Here is a 21,391-nt window from a genome sequence, read left to right as displayed (position 1 = left end):
AGCTGGGGTCAAGGATCTGGAGGCGAAAGCGACTGTCCGTTCTGTGTTGTCTGGATGAATCTGAGTGAACACCGCACCCAGACCGTGATCTGGCGTCTGTAGAGATAATGGATGGTAAGTCAGGATCATACAAAGCCAATGCTGGACTTGCCACTAACAATTGCTTCACAGTAGAAAAACAACTCTCCACTTCCTCACTCCACTGAAATACTCCCTCTTGGCGGAGACATGCGCGTAATGGTTCGACTACGGTAGCATAGTTGGGTATAAATTTATTATACCATGAGAGCATGCCCAGGAATGAACGTAAAGATGGCACATCTTTAGGAGCTGGAGCTTGTACAATTGCTTGCAAGTGCTCAGTATCTGGCTGAACTCCTTGTGCTGTAACCAAGTGTCCCAGAAAGCGCAAGCTCTTTTGCCGAAACTGACACTTCTGTTCGTTCAACCGTAGACCTGCCTCCTTTAGTCTGTTCAACACTGTGTTCAACACAGCGTCATGTTCCGCTTCCGTCCGTCCAAAGCAAATGACGTCATCAAGGTAGTTCTGCACGTTTGGTACTCCTTTGAGTATGCACTCCATCATCTTTTGGAATACCGACGGAGCTGAAGTCAACCCGTACGGTACCCTGCAAAAGCGAAACAGTCCTTCATGCGTGATAAAAGCAGTTAAATCACGGCTCTCTGGATGTAAAGGCACTTGGTGATATGCACTTTCCAGATCGATTGTTGAGAAGATTGTAGCTCCAGCTAAAGCAGTCAATAACTCCTCCATGTGAGGCAGAGGGTAACTGTCGATTATTACTGACTTATTCGGTTCCCTTAGGTCTACACACAGTCTTATGCCACCCGTCTTTTTCATGGTGACCACAATTGGTGACACCCATGGGGATGCATCAATTCGCTCTATAACACCTGCAGAAAGTAGTTTGTCCAACTCAGCGGACACAGCTTTTCTCACAGAAAAGGGCAGGCGTCGTAATTTCTGTCGTACCGGAACGACTGAATCGGTCACTTTGACTTTATGCATAAACCCTACAGCACAGCCTACTGAGGGTGAGTCCACTTGAGTAGAGAGCTGTAACACTGGTTCCGGAGGACAGGGCGTGGAGGCTGTGGCAGGGTCTGGCAGGATTTCATTTCCTTTAATGCACAGTTTTAGAGCTGATATGAGATCCATGCCCATTAATGCAGTTCCTTTGTCCACCACATAGAAATTCACCGAACATTTGCGGCAGTCTTTTACTACTGTTGCATGCAGACAGCCAATCACATTAATTGAGTACGTGAGTAAGTGACTAAGCACGCTGCAGGTGGCTGTAGAGGTACTTCACCAAAGTAAGCATCATACATGCTCTTAGGAAGAACTGAAACAGAGGCCCCAGTATCAACAGTAAGTGAAACAGGCTTCTGAATTGCACCAGCTTCAACATGAACAGTACACTGGAGTTTGGCACTTACGTCTTTATCTATTAACAGTAGCGTGTACTCCGGCATTAGCACTTCCTGTACTGTATGAGTTTGTGACGTTCTACAAACACGTGCAAAATGTCCTTTTTTCTTGCAATTTTTACAGGTTACCTTTACAGCTGGACATTCTACTGCATTTGCGAGGTGTTTATCCGATCCGCAGCGGAAGCAGGTACGAGTAGCTGAAGTCACAGTCCGAGTCGATGTGAATGGAGCAGTCAAGCGCGCGCTAGTCGTTCTATTTTTAGATCCCCCAGCGCCGCGTCCATGAACTTTTGCGTGTCGTTGCATGCTCACAGTCTGTACAGAAAAGTTATGTGTATTCGTTATTGCTTTAGCATGTTCTCCAGCAGATTCAACTTGTTGTGCAATTGTAACAGCATCGACTAATGTTAATTTGTCCTGCAGCAAAAGTCTCTCTCGGATACGTGAATTAGTTACGTTTTCCACGAGCTGGTCACAAATCATGTCGTCAGCATTTGTGAACTCACACGTGGATGAAAGTTCTCTCAGTGCAGCAACATACTGGATTATAGACTCACCAGCTTGTTGAATTCTTTTTCGGAATGTGTGTCGCTCCATAACCACGTTCAACTTGGGTGTAAAATGAGCATGTAAAGCAGTAATTGCAGCGGACATTGTATCGCCCGTGTCAGGTAACGTGTAGAATATTCTCTGCCCCTCTGTACCCAGGCAGTGCAACAGTAGGGCTCTTTTCCTGGCTTCCGACCATTCCTGTCCTTGGACGTCAATCACAAGCAGGTAATTTTGAAACATCCGTTCCCATGTCTTGAAGGGAATCGCAGGATCGCCCGGAGTAGGTAAGAATAAGTTAGGAAATGGTGCAGCCGATGCCATCCTCGTCGCCAATATGTTGTGTCAGGAAACAATATGAAGCCAGGCCACAGCAGTTGAACGATCACATAACACACTTTTAATAATCCTTCTTAACACATATCCATTTCGTTTTTCTTCTTTGTTCCCCTTCCCTTCACTCTCCACTCTACTATCCCCCTCTTGTGGTCTTATTACGCATAACATTGAATCACAGGACACCACATAACCGACGAGGGTTTACGTGAATAATCACTAAGCGCCGCATTTTGACACATTTTTGCTTGTATTTCACCATTTTGGTGGATACGTTCAGCTAAAAGATGACTTCTCTGTCACGGTGCACACAGCAGGGAGGAACGAGGAGACCAGGATAACTCAAATAACAGTCTTTAATTGATCCAAAACAGACAGGGCAGGACAAGGCAAGGCTGGACCAGAGGAAAACGAACTGAACAGGCATGAACTAAATACACATGATAATTACTGATAATAAGACAAACACAGTGAACAAGACTTAAATAATGATCACACTGAACAAGGACAGGAACAAGACCAAATAAGGACACAAGAGGCGGGAACACAAGACACACATGACAGAGGACTGACATTCACAGGTCCGTGGTCTTTTCCATCTCTGAGCGCAAGTTCTCTTCGCGCTTTTAAATACATTAATAAATCTAATTAACTTTAATAACTCAAGAAAGTCCCATTTTCAAAAGTCACGTTACATGATTTTACTGATTTACACGTGAAAATGGGCTTTTATGGAGGAGTTATTATATTTTCATAATCGTTGGAGGCCGCAATCGAAACTGAATTTCGATTAATTGCACAGCCCTACCTTCTAGTCTTGAAGACATTGTTGTGTGTTTGAACTCTGAAGGAAAGTGGCCTGGAAGGACAGAGTTTGTCCATCCCTTTTTAATTTTTTTAATGCACAGTTTTCTATTTTTCCTACTTTCAATATTAACCCTCTAAGCGCCAAAGTCACAAAATTGCGTCAAGACGTCATACTTAATAAAATAGACTGTAGTTCCTAATATGGTGTCATATCTAATTTGTATTCCCTAAAAAAAATCCCATAAAACAACGGTAATATTATAAAAAATACCATAAAATAATGGACCATAACTCAACCTTAAAAATACGGTAATTTTTCGTAGTTAAAAAAACTGAATTATTCCAGCAGCTGGGGCACTAGAAAAAAAGTAAAATAACAATTAAAATAGGTTTGTTCCTGTAATTTTCATATCAAAACATCAAAAAGACTACAATGCTGTTCCATCACATTTATTACTTAATATTGAAATATTACATGTCTGTTATTACAATATTACATTACATGTCTTGTTTTTACAGAATGAGCATAAAATATTGTATCACAACATGTCATCAATATAGCAGGATGCATATTGAGTAATTTCACATTTCTAAAAACAGTATAAACATTTACTGTACTTTCATACCATTAACATTATCACATAGATAAGACAATTTAACTTTTTCTAAAAAATAGTACCACATGTTTTATTTTAAATGTACAATTTTTGAGTATGTGTCAAGGGCCTAAAAGTCCATTTCCTGGTTTAATTATACTCTATTTGGTTCAACCTGAATGCATGGAAATGCATAGGACACTGAATTTAAAAGCTCATCACACAGACATCATATAGCTTTTACAATCAAGGTATCATGCTCACATCACTGAATACAAATTACACTAAATATTCAAGGCATTCACATGAGGTTGTATCTTCAATAGCAACAAATTCCTACTGCAGCCAAATAATAAAATTAGCTCAAAGTCAAATGCACAATTTCTTTTTTTCTGATTTGAGCATAATTTTTTGATGACCATTTTGAAAGATTTTCACTAAAGGTACATTCACATTAAGGAAATTAATTGAATCAGAATCAGAAATCAGATATAAAGTAATAAAGAGGTCAAGCAATTAAACTGCAGCAAGTCAAGTCACCATTATTTATATAGCACTTTTTAAAATACAGATTGTGTCAAAGCAGCTTTACAGTATTAAACAGGAAAAACTCCATCGTTCTTCCCTGGCCAGATGAAACCACCAGTTTAATTCTAGGCTGCAACAAAGTCAGATTGTGCAGAGGACTCATCTGGTTCTTGTGGTCTTGTCCCGATGGCCGTCTAAGTGACATGGTCTTAACTGGGGATCAGTCTCTGGGGCTCATCTAGGTGTCCTGGTCTCCGCTGACATTCAGGGCTGTAAAGGTCATCTCTAGGTGCTGATCCATTGTCTGGTTTGGATACAGACTTAATCTGGGTGGCTCCGGTGACCTTGGAACAACAATGAAGAGACTAATATTAGTGTAGATGCCATTTTTCTTACAATATAACAAGTACATCATGGGAAATGTTCCCGCTTTCGGTTGGCCAAATTAATGCAGCCCAACAATCCTTTAACAGATTTGAATAACAGAAATTTGTTAGTGTGTTATGTGTAATCACTCAGAATAAACTGAACTTTATCATCCCTTTTGTGGATGCTAATATAGTAGAGGATGTAATGATATTATCAATATAGTGGTCTCACGATAGCAAAACTCATGACAATATGTAACGATAGGTCTTCTGGGCAAAAAGTGTACATTTTTAAAATATATTTAAACTTCTTATTCTAACATAAAAGTTATTTAAAGTTGTGTTTTGGGCCATTATGTTTTTGCACAGTCTCAAACTAAACAAGGACAGGAAAATGACCAAATAAGGAAACGGGAACTAAGACAGGGGTAAAACAAAACCAACACAGACCATAAACGTGACACTGTCAAGCAAACTAAAACCAAAAGCACAATATGGGTTAATTTTTTTTTTACTTTTTCTATTCTTAGTTAAGAACATGGGTTGGAGCTCATAATTTTGACCTCTCAAAGTGCAATAGATAGAAGAATTTAACTTTAAAATGTAAAAAAATAAAATTTGTTAATTTGTTCTTTTTTTTATTGTCGCAATAAGTATCTTATCAGAGACTTCATATCTAGATATTATCGTATCGTGATATTGTTTTTTGATATTGTTTGCAATTTGTTTTTATTGTTGCAATTTGATATTGTTACATCCCTATAATATAGTTATCGGTCTTGGAGTGAAAGAGTGGGGCTTCAGGACAGGTTAGAGAAGCTATGTGTTAATGTATACACTTACCCCTAACATAGATCTGGAATAGGATCCTGGAGTTTCTTCAGACAGCATTATTCTCCTTGCTCTGAATTTGTGTTTGAGTACCATAACTGCAAACAAACAGATCAGATTAAAAGAAAAAACTCCAATTCTAAAATTGTATATACCTTATGTGAAAAGTTTGTCATTTCTGTTTAAAGTCTGTAAAGCAACTTACATAGCCATTTCCTTCTAGAGTCTTAAGTCAAGTCAAGTCAAGTCACCTTTATTTATATAGCGCTTTTAACAATACAGATTGTGTCAAAGCACTTAACAGTATCAAATTCAAAGACAGAGTGTCAGTAATGTATAATGATAAGATTAAACACTCAATTTTCAGTTAAAAGGCATTTCATTATTGAATTCAGAGATGACATTGTCTAGCTCAGTTTAATTTAAATATCTGTGCAATATCTGTGCAATCAAATCGGCGATAATCGCTAGAAATTAAGTGTCCCCAACTGAGCAAGCCAGAAAAGGAAAGTAATATTTCCCAAGAAGAAAACCTGCACATATTCTGCATTGGTAGGGTACCTGAAAGATAAAATTAGAACAGTTAACCATTAAAAATTAAGATAAAAAACAAATTAAATGTTGTTTATTACTTAAAAAGTATCATAAATACTTTGAACGAATATTAGCGAAGAAAGGGTGTACAAATTACAAATAAGACTTACATGTGTTTTATTCTTGGAGGATTTTTGACATGTTTTTATCGGAGTCTGGTCTGAGGAGTTCTGGAAAAGAGGGAATGACAAAACCAGCATGCAGTAAATTCAGCTTGAATCATTATAATTACCAATGTACCTATTAATACACATTACTTACAGTTATACTTAACATTTCTTTTGTTAAAGACAAATGGCATTTTGATGGCATTCTGTTGGTACTGGTTCAAGTGCAAACACCTCCATCTCACTAAATCCCCATCCACCTTATTATATGCATGAAAGGAAGGACAGTTACTTTTTTAATATGAAAGTTGCACAAATTAAATGTAAATAATAAATATATGTACAAATTAAAACACATACTTGTAGTTTTGATTCGTGAAAGCGCTCTCCTCACTTCTACTGGCTTTATGAGGTGAAGGACACTCTCTTGTACATGGGTTTGGGTTTCTAGATGGGTGGGATGTGAAACATTTTTTCAGGAAATGTGCCTCATTTCTAGCCTTGACGCATGACCTTTTAGAGTTTTTCACAGAAACACCACAATGAATATAATATATGATGCCGTAGATTATCCCGTTTATGCCATGGTCATTTCCCAGCATTCACATATTAAAGATGTTCATAATATTTGCGCTGCAATATTTGACCTTAATGATAAAAATGATGGTTATTTTCGTCTGTATTACTATTCAACTGTAATTGTATGTTACTATGGTTATCAATCTTTATACACAGCAAAAAATCCAGAGTGAAATGAACTCTCCTGTGAGTACATGTGAGACCACACTCAAGAGTGTGAAAGTGTTCAAATAAGAGTGTTAAATTAACACTGAAGCAGTGTTAAAGTTAATGAGATAATTAAGTGATTAATTAAGTGATGATTGACCATTATTGAAGACACCTGATGTTAATGAGCAGAATCACCAAAGATGAAAATCTAAATTTTCATGTCACCATTATAGTGGAAAGTGTTTGCTTTAGTTGGGCTCTTGACCCTTACATTTTTAAAGTTAAATTTTGTTTGGCTACTTTAGCTGAGTTGTAACAGACAGACAAGCAACCAGAAAAAAAGTGGTCATGTGATGTTGGTTATGTTTTTACATAATCATTTGATCTGAATCATTAAACTCATTTAAAGTCTAAACCTAATAACAGCCCTGTGATTCTGAAGTAACAATTCTTGAAAGAGGTTCTGAAAAAAAAAAAAATAATAAAAGTCTTTCTTCACACAGACATCAAGAATCAGCGTATGAACCTGATTAGAGCCCAACTAAAGCAAACGCTGATCTCCATGATGGTGGCATCATTTTAACCAATAAAACATCAACATCTGATTCTCTGTAATTCTCAATAACAGCAGGTGTTCATCACTAATGCACAATCATCATTTAATTAGTCTCTTAATTATCTCATTAACTTTAACTCTTTGAGGACTTGGGATTTGACTCGAGACTCGTTTGTGACTTGAAAGGAATGACTTGGTTCCTCCTCTGGTGAAATCAGCTGCTGAGTTCATGGGTGGAATAAACACATGACAGGACTTTTACTTTCTGATCCCTGGACTTTACACCTCTGTCTGTAATATATCTGCTTGTTTTACACTCTTTGGTCACCAGGTGGTATTGTGAGCCTCCAGAAATTAACCCTTTTGTGAACCAAGCTTAATGCTTCATGAAGCTTCATTTCACCATCACCAGAGGTGTAAAGTCTAGGGGTCAGAAAGTAAAAGTCCTGCCATGTGTTTATTCCACCCATGAACTCAGCAGCTGATTTCACCAGAGGAGGAACCAAGTCATTCCTTTCAAGTCACAAACGAGTCTCGAGTCAAATCCCAAGTCCTCAAAGAGTTAAAGTTAATGAGATAATTAAGAGACTAATTAAATGATGATTGTGCATTAGTGATGAACACCTGCTGTTATTGAGAATTACAGAAGATCAGATGTTGATGTTTTATTGGTTAAAATGATGCCACCATCATGGAGATCAGTGTTTGCTTAGTTGAGCTCTTGGCCCTTTTAATAATTCAGAGTAATTTGCTTTTAAGTCAATTACAATAGTGTTTCACACCATTTGTACATTGTTGAATTAAAAACTTGCGGTTTGGGTCTTTTGAGCTTGAGTTTAGCTTACACTTTCTGCTTATAAAACGTTTCAAGGAACATCATGAAGGTGTTTCTCTTTGGTTTGTTGACTGACGTTCAGCTATTACTGAATTGTGAAAAAAAGTCTTGTTAAACACATGCTACTATAATGCTTAAATATTGGGGAAAAAATAGCTGTAGCTCAGGCTTTTAAACATGAACACTTATCATATGATCCTCAACAGTGGTGACAATAATTTTTCATACTGCAGTGCATGATGGGAGTTTTTACTATGGCATTACCCAGCATGCATTGCAGCATGAAGCATTTTGTTGATTGTCACCATTGTTGAGATTCATATGCTGGTTAGTGATGTCTGTGTGTGTCTAATTTGAGTGAGAGTTTAAATATTTATATGCATTGCGTACAATGAATTTAAAATTAATTCATTATAACTATTAAATCTCTGCTTTCCTTGCGTTATGTAGTTGCACAGTGTTGATTACTCAAAACATAAACCTGTAAAAGAAACAGGAAAAAAAACTGTTGGAATTGAAGAAATTTCTTCATGTAAAAGCAGCTAACAGCTGCTCACTGTGCTGTAATGATTACTCCGCTTTATAACAACACATGCATTATTTCAGAGAGAGATCTAACACAGGAGTCACGGGTCAAGAGCCCAACTAAAGCAAACACTGATCTCCATGATGGTGGCATCATTTTAACCAATAAAACATCAACATCTGATCTTCTGTAATTCTCAATAACAGCAGGTGTTCATCACTAATGCACAATCATCATTTAATTAGTCTCTTAATTATCTCATTAACTTTAACTCTTTGAGGACTTGGGATTTGACTCGAGACTCGTTTGTATCTTGAAAGGAATGACTTGGTTCCTCCTCTGGTGAAATCAGCTGCTGAGTTCATGGGTGGAATAAACACATGGCAGGACTTTTACTTTCTGACCCCTGGACTTTACACCTCTGACCATCACTAGTAAAAACTCCCATCACGCAGTATGAAAAATTATTGTCACAGCTGTTGAAGATCATATGATAAGTGTTCATGTTTAAAAGCCTGAGCTGATACAGTTATTTTTTCCCAATATTTAAGCATTATAGTGGCGTTTATTTAACAGGACTTTTTTCACAGTTCAGTAACAGCTGAACATCAGTCAACAAACCGAAGAGAAACACCTTCGTGATGTTCATTCAAAGAATTTATAAGCAGAAAGTACAAGACAATCTGCTATCTCAAGCTTTTAATACAGCAACGCACAAAACATTGTTGTAAAGCAATATTGAAATTGCTTAAAAGCAAACCGTTTTAAATTATTAAAAGGGTCAAGAGCCCAACTAAAGCAAACACTGATCTCGGTGATGGTGGCATCATTTTAACCAATAAACATCAACATCTGATCCTCTGTAAGTAACCTTATTGCTTTTTATAAAACGGTTACCACACAGTAAAAAATATTAAAACCCAAAATTTATGTATTGAAATGTTACTCTTTTGAAGCAAGTTCGTTAAATGCTGTTCTTCCGCTAAAAAATAGTTCCTGACAGCAACAGTAAACAGCAAGAGAGTGTTCCGAACATGCCTCTAATCTAATAGAGCTTAAATAAAAACAGAGAATAGGAGCTCTATCATCCGCTGTGTCATTTATTGTTTTAACACCATATATGATATTTTCTCTCACACATACATCTGCTTATCTCTCAGCATGAGAAAACGTCCGTTTTCCGTCTTTTAGTTTTAAAACGGACCGATTCGCGGCACAGCGCGAGTTTGCAAGTGTCATTACAGTGTAAACTGATGAATCATAACTGAAACAGAAAAACTAATAAATTCAGTAATATTCCCTCCTCACTTCGGAAACTGTAGTCTTTCACTCAGACGCGCGCTGCACACACATCTCCGCATGAGAAGCGTTTATTAGACGGGGGGAATGGTGGGGTCTCAAAATTAAAGATGAAAGATGTAACATAACGCCAGCAGGGGTCACTCTTACTTCATTAAATACATAGCAAACAGTTAATTCTGCCGAAATACATAATACATTAAACTAATGAGATATTGATTGTTTATGTTGCCAAGGGTGGTTGCTAAGGGTGTTGCTCAGTGATACACAGAACGGAAGTGGTCATAACCGTGCTGTATCGTGAATAAAATACAGCTGCTGACCAATCAGAATCGAGGAATGGAACTAACCGTTTTATAACTGTGTTTATAAAACACATTTGTTATAGCAAAAAAAAAACAAAAAAATATCAGTAAATGTTTTTGGGTTATACGAATTGTAGTCATCATGAAGCGGCCTGCTTCTCTTATCTCATTTGGTGGCTAGTCTTTAATGACGTGTTGTGTTTTCATATTATTTTCTTGTTATTTACGTTATGATACTGCAAAACTAACCCTTTTATAATTCTCAATAACAGCAGGTTTTCATCACTAATGCACAATCATCATTTAATTAGTCACTTAATTATCTCATTAACTTTAACTCATTGAGGACTTGGGATTTGACTCTAGACTCGTTTGTGTCTTGAAAGGAATGACTTGGTTCCTCCTCTGGTGAAATCAGCTGCTGAGTTCATGGGTGGAATAACACATGGCAGGACTTTTACTTTCTGACCCTGGACTTTACACCTCTGTCTGTTATATATCTGCTTGTACCACTAGTCAAGTCAAGTCAAGTCACCTTTATTTATAGAACTTCCACTAGAAGGCAGACATGTAGTACTTCGATTCAAGACCAAAATTACGTCCATAGGAGAGCTGTTGCACTCTGAGCTCTACGGTGCTGATGATCGGCCAGATTGTGTCTATTGTTCTGATCGCGCACGCTCTAAGGGCAGTCAGTGTGGGGTTGGTCTGTGCACTGTGCCATGCAATGAGAGGTATACCATACTCTCAAGAACTATAAACTGTGTCACTTAGATACCTGAATGGACCATGGCACAGTAATATAGTAATAATTTACTACTTTCTACTGTTTTACTGTTGATTTCCTGATCATTTGGAATGAGGATAAAAAACAACAACAACATGCAAATAAGTTCAAACATCCATTCAATATCTATTATTTCCTGAATATTACTGATGAACTAATCAAAAAGTAGGCTACTGTTCACGTGTTTCACTACTATATAGTATAGTAATATAGTAATAATTCAGTACTTTCTCCTGTTTCATTGTTGGTTTTATCTTTTCCTCTTTCATTTGGAATGAGGATAAAAAGACAAAAAATCCAAGAGGGTCTGATGACGTCATAATATGCAAATTAGATGAGTACATTTACACCCCAAATAAACTTTCGGTCATGCCCAACATTTTTCTAATTTACAGTAGATCTCTATCTTTAAGCTCTTTCAAGCCACAAGCTTTTGAAATCTTGATGTCAAAATCTAGCATTTTTTCCAAAAATCCCTGGAGCCTAAAGGGTTAAATTGAAAAACAAATGAACGCAAACTACATGGACCTGGCTAGAGATGCTGGGAGACACTCTAGCTTCTCCAAGACTTCATAGGATAAGTGAAAATACATTTATCATGAGTATTCAGTACTATATTCACTGAATGGAGAGCTTTATAACCATATTTTATGGGATGTGAATTACACATGTGTATTTTTGTCTTACAGCACTTGACATCTTTAAAATGGAACAAATTAAAGGTTTAAATGTGGTCCTTCTGGGAAAAACAGGAGCTGGGAAAAGTTCAACAGGAAACACAATCCTGGGACGAGATGCTTTCGTCTCAAAGAAAAGCTCCAGATCTGTTACTCGAGATGTTGCTGTTGAATCTGGATCAGTTGGTGTTATTCCACTCACTGTTTATGACACACCAGGATTATTTGACACAGATATGAATGAAGAGGAGATTCAGAAGAAATATAAAGAGGTTCTTCAGAGATGTGAATCAGGTCCCTGTATGTTTCTGCTGGTGATCAAAGCTGACAGATTCACTGAAGAAGAGAGAAAAACTGTGGAGAAGATTGAGGAGATGCTGGGAGGTGAGCGCCTGAAGAAAACCTGGATCCTCTTCACCAGAGGAGACGAACTGGAGGAAGAAAACATGACTATACAAGAATTCATCAATGAAACTGAACCAGTGAAGAACCTCGTTCAGAAATATGATCAGAGATACCACGTGTTCAACAACAAGACAAAGGATCAAGATGGACAAGTTCAAGGGCTGTTCATAAAAATATTTAAGCCATTCATGAACAATTTGGGTGAGTCTTTTATACCAATATTAATTATTTTGGACACTTTTTAGTCAAAAATTATTTGCCATGAGTGTATTTTTTATCGTTATAAAGGAGAAGACCTAGAGACATTGAAGCAGAATCCACTAAAGAGAAAAATACCTCAAGAGATTGAACCAGACGCTCCTGCTGACAGTCTCCCATCCAGACGGCTTGTTCTTCTGGGTAAAAGTGGTGTTGGGAAGAGTGCAGCTGGAAACACAATCCTGGGACAGAGAGAGTTTAACTCTGTGATGAGTACGAGTTCAGTAACCCGTAAATGTTCAGAAGCTCATGCCACTCTTTCAGGCAGATCTGTGTCTGTAGTTGATACTCCTGGATTCTTTGACACAAAGATGAAACAGGAAGAGTTAATGATGGAGATAGCCAGAAGTGTTTATATATCCAGTCCTGGACCGCACGCTTTCCTCATTGTGTTGAGAGTAACAGACAGATTCACTGATCAGGAGCAGCAGATTCCTCAGATGATTGAGATGATGTTTGGTCAGGAGGTGTTAAAATACTCTTTCATTCTCTTCACTCATGGAGATCTGCTGGAAGATAAGTCAGTAGAGAAACTCATTGAGCAGAACAGTAGATTAAGAGATCTAGTTCAGAAGTGTGGAGACAGATATCACGTCTACAACAATAAAGATCTGAATAACAGAGAGCAGGTGAATGATCTCCTCCAGAAGATTGACTCAATGATAGAGCAGAATGGAGGAGGACACTACAGTAACCAGATGTTTGAAGATGCTCTGAGATTCAGACGAGAGGAAGAAGAGCAAAAACAGAGAGATGAAGAGCAGAGAAAACAACAAGAGGAGAAACAAAGACAAGTGGAGATTGAGAGAGTGAAGAAAGAGACAGACGAGAGAGTCAGAGCAGAGTATGAAGTTAGATTTGAACGAGAACGAGCAGGGAGACAGAGAGATGAAGAGCAGAGAAAACAACAAGAGGAGAAAAACAGACAAGATCAAGAAAAACAAGGAGGTTTTAAGCAGTTTTTTTCCAAATATGGGATTTACTTTGTAATTGGTGGTATTATCCTTGGTGGTGCTATTGGTGCTGGTATTGGTGCTGCTATTGGTGCTGCTATTGAAGCTGGTGGTGGAGCTCTTGTTGCCTTTCTTTGTAATAAGTTTTCTTAATCAGATATATGTTTCATTAACTTTTTCAGACATGTATCTATTCTCTATGTGGTAAGCATTATAAATGATCAAATCAAAGCTAAATGTAGGCTGAAGGTGATAAACTCAGATTGTCATTAATGATTTTAGAGCACTTGCAACAAACTAGAATTTTCTTTTGTATATTGTGACTTATTTCATATATGCTAAGACAAATATACCAAATAATAATAATAATAATAATTAAACAGAAATATATGCACAAGAAAACATTAGGACGTTTAAACAGCTTTTATAAAAATGCCTATAAAAAAAAACATAACCGGGTTGCATCTTGGGACAAAACAATGGCACTGACGTGCTTTAAGATACTTCAGTTTTAATTTCATGCCAAAGATTAATATCTGTGTTAAATTTTTATTGAGTCATCTTGAATGTATTGATGAGTGTCACTAAAAATGTCATTGTATGAAAATGAATAAATATTATTATTTTTGGTCTGTGATTGGATCGTTATTACAGTGTTTATGATGTTTCTAGCATGTTATTCCATGGTCTGTCTGAATACTGGATTCTGATTGGCTGGCAGGTATGCAGTATAACCGTTTAATGCACCGGTAGTTACAAATCAGTTTAACCACCGTTCCATATTAATGTGCTGCTTTAATTGATGCACACTAACCAACAAGCATCACTCGCTCGCGCGCACAAACACACACACACGGAGAGAGAGAGAGAGAGAGTGAGAGAGAGAGAGAGAGAGAGAGAGAGATGCAGATTGTGCTGCACACACACATAAACTTGTTGTCAACGCTTGCCCGCGATTTTTATTACTGAAATAAAAGATAGATTCTAGATCGCTACATTATATTCCCCAGCAAGGAGGTGATAAAATCGCTGTTTTTGAAGTAACGATAATTGTTTGTAGAGAGAGACACGCAGTAAGCAGGTACACACAACTGCCCACATAGCAATTTTTCTCTGGCCCAGCTCCGCCCACACAATCAGCTTTTGCTTGGCCCACATACCGCAATGACTTACGGTCCTAGTGTGTACCAAGTCTGGATTCCAGACAAGGGCCACACATGGGCCAGAACTGGCCCAAGTCTCAGCCAAGTTAATTACCCATAACTGGCCCTGAATTGGGCCAGTTCTGGCCTATGTGGCCCTTGTCTGGAATCCAGACCTGGTACACACTAGGACCGTAAGTCATTGCGGTATGTGGGCCAAGCAAAAGCTGATTGTGTGGGCCAGAGAAAAATTGCTATGTGGGATCTGAGGTTCTGTATGACCATAGCTGGCCCTGTTCTGGTCCTATACGCTGGATCAGATGGGTTCCACATGTCAGCCTCAACAAAACCATAACCAAGCCACTTGATACACACCCTCCTAGATGAATAGTCACAACAACAACAATATTCTGAACAAATATTTAATCATGTTTAATCAGCAAACCAAGTTGAATGAATCTCACACCTAACATACAGCATTGTCAGTTCACACTTTCACAAAAACTATAAAAACATGCTTATTTGTTTTGCTTGGTCAGTGTGTTCACCCTGTTGGAGTATGGCAGTGTGAATTGGCTTTTAGGTGCTTTGGAATACAAAACAAAAACAGTAAATAAATATATTTGTTTAATGTTCACGCAATTAACACAAAATTCTTAAATAAGGTAGTTTCTCTATTTTTGCAGTATTCAAGTGTTCATGTCCCTGAATAATATCTGCATGAACCTAAGTCTGAAGAGTACACATAATATCTAGTAGACAGCAATCCTTGTGAGTGAGAAGTCTGGTGTGGAGGCTGGATCTTGAACTGACTTCCGTCCAGGTTATCCGTCTTCACGAACTGCCCTGAAATACAATTCAAACAAACAATGTAGTGTGAGGCTCTTACATTCACAATGTTCATTTTGGCCTCGGGGTGAAGTGTGCAGAAAATTCTGCTGGACTGAAATTTAGTATTTGGTGAACAGTCTTCAAGAGTGCAAATAATATTTTAAGTTTTAAGTATCTTTCAGGCTCGCGTGAGGTTTCCACGAGCAACAAAGTCTGCTTGAACAAAAATTTCACTACATTTAAAGTTTAGAAAATAATATACAGACCGTTACAGTTTGAAGTGAGGTGCATTCACAGTACTGGTTCTGTCTTACTGTTATAAATTTTAATTTCAAAGAACTTTTTTATTATCATCTGTGTCTTTTTTTGAATTATGATTGACCCCTCTGTAGGTTGTTGTGTATGAAGTGTCCTCAGAGCAGAGTTAAACAAGATGGCCTTGTAGGACATACAGGAACCCAGACAGCAACATAGTGTTAATATTCAAAAAAATATATCAAATAAATATCAAATATTTCCCAGACAGCAACATAGTGTCGGCCCAGATCCAGCCCACATCTGGCCCGCGTGAAATCCATGCGGCCAGATGTGGGCCGGATCTGGGTCGACACTGCTTGCTGTCTGGGGAAATATTTGATATTTATTTGATATATTTTTGAATATTCGACAAACTTTTGAATGTTTGAGGTTTTACTTACTAGTCAGATGGTTCATGGTGCTTTGGAGATGTTCTTCGACAGGAGATCTGCTCCGCTCCAGCTCTGCAGCACAGCCATAAGCATGGAAGAATAGGAACAATATGTCACATAGCCAACAAATGTAGTATTCAATGTCAGGATTATTAGAAATAAACAAACTACAGCAGAGGTGAAATGCAATAATAATAATAATAATAATATACAAAACATACAAAAATCTTAAGATACCAGAATTCATATTTTTAGGTTTTACAGATGCATGATGATATAGTTGAAATATACTGTGAAAAATTCATATAAAGTTATTTAATAAGATTTCTCAGATCACCTGTGTTTCCTGTATCTCTGTCAGCAGCTCACATTACAAATTGTTTTGTAACTTCCCTGTTTTAGGTATTTTTTCTGACGCTCCTGAAATCATAGTACAATTTATCAATATTTGTTTGCAATGAAAGTTCAAAACGTGTTTGAAATAGTTTCAGCCCATTAGTTCATGTAAGTGACGTCACCGATTGACCCCACAGTGCAGACTTTTAGGTTAAATTAATTAGCTTATAGTGACTTCCATTTATCTATTGACAAAGTATCAGCAAAACATTTACAAAACTATCAAAGCCGCTCATCTACACATAAAAGGTGCTTAAAAGCTCAAACGTTCATTAATAAGAGCTCAAATGTATAAGTTACCTTACCTCTAATTGTTAGCCAAAGGTCCATGTACTTTTGCGTCCATTCGTTTTTCCTTTTTAACCCAGACCAAAAAAAAAATGAAAAAAAGAACGGTTATTGTATTTTTAAATGCTATGCTGAAAACCAAAACTGAAATTAGAACCGTACACACAAAATGTTACCTGAAAAAGTAACATATTGACGACTTTTATTAATGAATTTTTGCAATTTTAATAAACATTTGAAAAATGCACAAATTAATATAGAAAATTTTACATTTTAACAGTTTTTCTTTGGCCAAATTTAATAATGCTTCTCCTGCACGTTCAGTTGAGAACTAGAGCCATCTTTGGAACAATGCAGAGACTTGATACAAATATGATTTTTAAAATAGACATAGCAGATTCCTGGGAACTTTATCATCATGAAATGATACTGGGATATAATTTTGTCAACTTTGTGTGCTATCTGGATCACGGTATCGGAGAGGACCATGCATGGTTGCTCAAAGTACAGTAGGCTATATCGTGTTAGGCGCTACACACGGTTTAATATATGGGGTAAATATAGAAATATAATATAGAAATATATAAAGTTATAATCTCCAGATACAGGCAGGACTGGTTCCTGAATCAAATCACTGAGGGTGCTTCTGAAATCATTTGAAAATCTGAAATCATCGTCTTTTCTCCCCTTCTCCCAAATCATATTATAATAGCCTGTTTCAGCTATTAAAATAGTTCAGTTTTGTATGTAATGGAAAAGTGATTATATTTCGTTTCGTTTGTTTTTTTTTGTTTTTTTATTAGGCTAAGTTAATTTAGAAAACGTTTGGAGCATTTTTTGTTCGTTAAATAAGTTTATTTCTTTCTTAAAGTAATGATCAAGCGGCCAGCGGCAGACCGGCAGGCTGATGTCATGTTTGATCAATTTAGCCTTCTCAAATCATCACGACTTGCCTAAAATAAAGTCTATAGATATAGCCTACTGAAACTGTTCAAGCATGTAACAATGTTTAAACGTTAAACCTAGATAAATGTGCGCTGCATCCAGTAGTTTGTGCAGAGAGTCGAAGCTAAAGCGCAGGACATGGAGGCACCAGCGCAATCAATTGCATTTTTTTTTCAATGGAAACACCTTACGCCGTCATTTTTTGGCTGATAAAGGCGAGTAATACATCATTCGGAACCGTAAAGGGTCTACTTTTATTTGTGTGCACACTGTAAAAAATTTCCACCTATTTCAACTTAAAAACTTAAGTTTTGTGGCTGCCTTAAATTTTTAAGTATAATCAAATTACAAATACAAGTCATTTCAACTCACTTTGTAAAATCCTGACTGGCACTGAATTGCTCTCTGTAAGTTGATTGGACTTTTCAGTATTAGTTGTTTCAACTAATCATGTCAAGTTAAAAAAAAAAGTAATCACTTGTGAACCTCAACAATGGTGACCATTTAAAACAAAAACAAAAAAACAATCATGCTGCAATGCATGCTGGGATCCATGGATGAGTTTTGTACTATGCTAGTACCCAGCATGCATTGCAGCATGAATTTTCTTTTTTTTCTTGTTTTATAATGGTCACCATTGTTGAGGTTCATAAGCTAATTCTTGATGTCTATGTGAGTCTAGCTGCTTCCATAGATTAAAACGTTTTGTGGACAAACTGTTTAGAAAGTTCTTTATATTAACTGACTGTCACAGAACCACTGGCTCTTAGAATCACTCTTACTATAATCAATACAACATCCATTTAATCAGAAATTAGACACACAATGAGATCAGGTCGCTAACAGATGATTGTCATTATAAACATATAACAACCAACTACTGATCATTTTCTCTGGGCTTTTGAGTTGTAACAAATATGTTTGAGAAACACATGATTACAACAGCCAGAGAAAAAGAGAAGGGGAAAAAAATAAATAAAACAGAAGTCAAGGGTCAAGAGCCCAACTAAAGCAGACACTGATCTCTAACATGGTTACTTCAATTGAAACAATAAATCAACATCTAAACCTTAGTTAATTCTCAATAAGATCTTCTGTAGATGTCTGACAGAAATAAAGTCAGTCTGGTTATTAATAAGTGGAGCTGGGGATGCTGTTTGTGGGGTTGTTTACTCAGATCTTGAGAGATTTAATGTATTTTATTTCAGTTGATTTCATCTAAGGCTGTGACTAAAGTTAGTTGTTCTTGTGTTTCTTTTTCTTCAGTGATTATGTTTGTTAACAGCAAGTGTTCATCACTAATGCTCAATTATTACTCAATTAATCACTTAATTGAAATGTATATCTTATTTTAGTGAACTCAACTGAAATAAGTTCAGAGCACTCATAATTGTTAGTTTTAAAAACTTAAATGGTTTAAGGCAATAAGTTTACTCAAAAAGTTTGAGTTAACCTAACTTGTCGGGGTTTTTTTTTTACAGTGTGCCAGTAAGTTAGAACTTAAAATTGTAAGTTCACTGAATTAAATTGGTCTCCTTGAATTTCAATAAAATTAAACTGACTTAAAAAATCAAGTTGAATCTAGCATAACTTACAAAAAAAAGTTGAAATTGCTTAAATTATTTTTATGAGTTAAAGTAACTTTAAAACATAAGTTGTCATGACTTTTTCATCATATCATTTTTTACAGTGCACGAGTCACAATATCAACAAAACGTCGTGCTTTTAAGAAAACGATGTGCTTTCTGCCGTCTGGTCTTGAACAGGAGCGCTTCACAAAAATGAACCGAAAGTCAGCGAATACATGCCTCACAGACATGATAAACATATCTACAGAAAGCTTTAAATTATTACTTAACGAAATAAATAAAATGGATAACAAAAAGTCTTTCATTATAATCCGTGAAGATGCAGTTCTCTCTAAAGGCGTGTCTATTGAGAAGACGGTGAATCAGGATCATCATCTTCATCTTCGCGACACTGACACAGAAAACACTTTCATGGCAATTATGCTGGGGCTTTGCGGCAAGCTACAGCCTATTGCGTGTATTTGAAGCAGAACTGTTCATCTGCTGCTGCGGGACTCTAAACACCATCGAGCCGCTCTTCACAGTCGCGGCACGGTCTCATGTTATTTCCACCAGCGCGGTGATTTTTTTCATCACTAATTGATGGATGTCTAAAATATCAAAATAAGGAGAAGCCTAAAACAGGCCCGAGGCCCGGCCCGCGTCTGAACCACTGTAAAAAATTGTGCCATTAAATAACAGTAATGTACTGGCAGCAGAGTTACCAGTAATGTACCGTTAATTTACAGCTCTTCATTTTTACAGCATGTTACTGTTATACTACCATGGACATTAACTCTGCTCCAATTGGTTCAAACAGTTCGAGTTTAAAATGTTAGTATTCATATGGCCTTAGTAATGTGAACATATTATTTGAGTCCACTGAGAAGATATATATTTTTAGTATAAAACTGCAAACACTTTAAACAACTAAAAACATGTCTTTAACTCAAACTGTTTCAGTTCATCATCAGCTATAGTTGTTGAATAATTAAAACAATTGTTGAAATTCATACGCTGATTCTTGATGTCTGTGGTCTTTGCGTTGTCACAGATGAAAACTTTTTGTGCACAAAGTGATTTGTAAATTATTCAAATTATCTGATATTTGCAATATGAAGCTGCCAAAAAATCTAAAACAGTATAACGTCTATAATCAGAAATTGGACTTGAAATGAGGTCGGTGGATCATCTCCCCGCAACTCTTTTTCACTTGGCTTTGCTAACTAAACTAAGCGTGTTTTAAACGATCACACAATTGAAGCAACCAGCATAATATCAACACCAAAATGTCAAGGGTCAAGAGCTCAACAAAAAGAAACACTGGTCTCTTTGATGGTGATTTCAAACTAAACAATAAAGCATCTAAACCTCTGTTAATTCTCAATAAGAGATTCTCTAGAAGTCTGACAGAAATAAAGTCAATCTGATGCTGTTTGTGAAGCTGTTTAATCAGATCTTGAGAGATTTAATGTCTTCTTTTATTTCAGTTGATTTCATCTTCAGCTGTGGCTGAAGTCAGTTGTAGTTCTTGTGTTTCCCTTTCCTTCTGTGATTCTTCTTGATAACAGCAGCTGTTCATCATTAATGATCAATCATCACATAATTATCTTCTTAACTCCAGCACCGCTTCAATTCTTCTTGAACACTCTGTAGTGTGGAAACACATGAACACTGAGCAGTGTAGGGACTTTGCTGTGAATTATTACATAAAACTTACCTGTTTCATTCACGTATGACTGATGCATATGACTCACATTAAGTTTATTGATTTGTTTATGTTAAAACTATGTAATCTAAATGGATGGAAAATTGTTATGCAATTGAATTACATAAAATGTAAATTTAGACCGAATCATTTTTTTGAGTGTATGGTTGCTCAGTCTGTACCTCGTCATTTGTCTTCTCTCTCTCTCTCTCTCTCTCTCTCAGTCGATCGATAATTAATTGAAATGCTATAATTCATTCAAATAAATGCGAGGTTACCGACCTCCCACCCAAAGTTGGCCCCCCACCCAATGCAAAACGTCG

At 36.9% G+C, this 21,391-nt stretch overlaps 1 protein-coding gene and 1 long non-coding RNA gene across 4 annotated transcripts in view; one reads left to right on the top strand and one right to left on the bottom strand.

The window, feature by feature from the left end:
• LOC131529672 (GTPase IMAP family member 8-like) overlaps nucleotides 1-14,133 on the top strand; it is a 28,077-nt gene extending 13,944 nt beyond the window's left edge. The window contains exons 2-5 of one of the 3 annotated variants that reach the window (XM_058759484.1): nucleotides 1,577-1,642; nucleotides 2,164-2,232; nucleotides 11,898-12,491; nucleotides 12,579-14,133. In XM_058759484.1, coding sequence (XP_058615467.1) covers nucleotides 1,577-1,642; nucleotides 2,164-2,232; nucleotides 11,898-12,491; nucleotides 12,579-13,654 — 1,805 coding nt within the window. In that variant the 3' untranslated portion in view covers nucleotides 13,655-14,133. The remainder of the gene's footprint in view (nucleotides 1-1,576; nucleotides 1,643-2,163; nucleotides 2,233-11,897; nucleotides 12,492-12,578) is intronic. The other 2 variants (XM_058759485.1, XM_058759486.1) reach the window with 2 other exon arrangements.
• A 936-nt stretch (nucleotides 14,134-15,069) lies between these two features.
• Nucleotides 15,070-16,547, bottom strand: LOC131529694 (uncharacterized). The gene is made up of 3 exons (XR_009268177.1): nucleotides 16,501-16,547; nucleotides 16,173-16,235; nucleotides 15,070-15,489 (listed from the first exon to the last, which is right to left on the bottom strand). It is a non-coding gene; the product is annotated as an uncharacterized LOC131529694 (long non-coding RNA).
• Nucleotides 16,548-21,391: the final 4,844 nt, after the last annotated feature.

This window comes from Onychostoma macrolepis, chromosome 22, assembly GCF_012432095.1.
Source record: "Onychostoma macrolepis isolate SWU-2019 chromosome 22, ASM1243209v1, whole genome shotgun sequence".
NCBI classification, from domain to species: Eukaryota; Metazoa; Chordata; class Actinopteri; order Cypriniformes; family Cyprinidae; genus Onychostoma; species Onychostoma macrolepis.
This window is presented reverse-complemented; position numbering and strand designations above follow the sequence as displayed.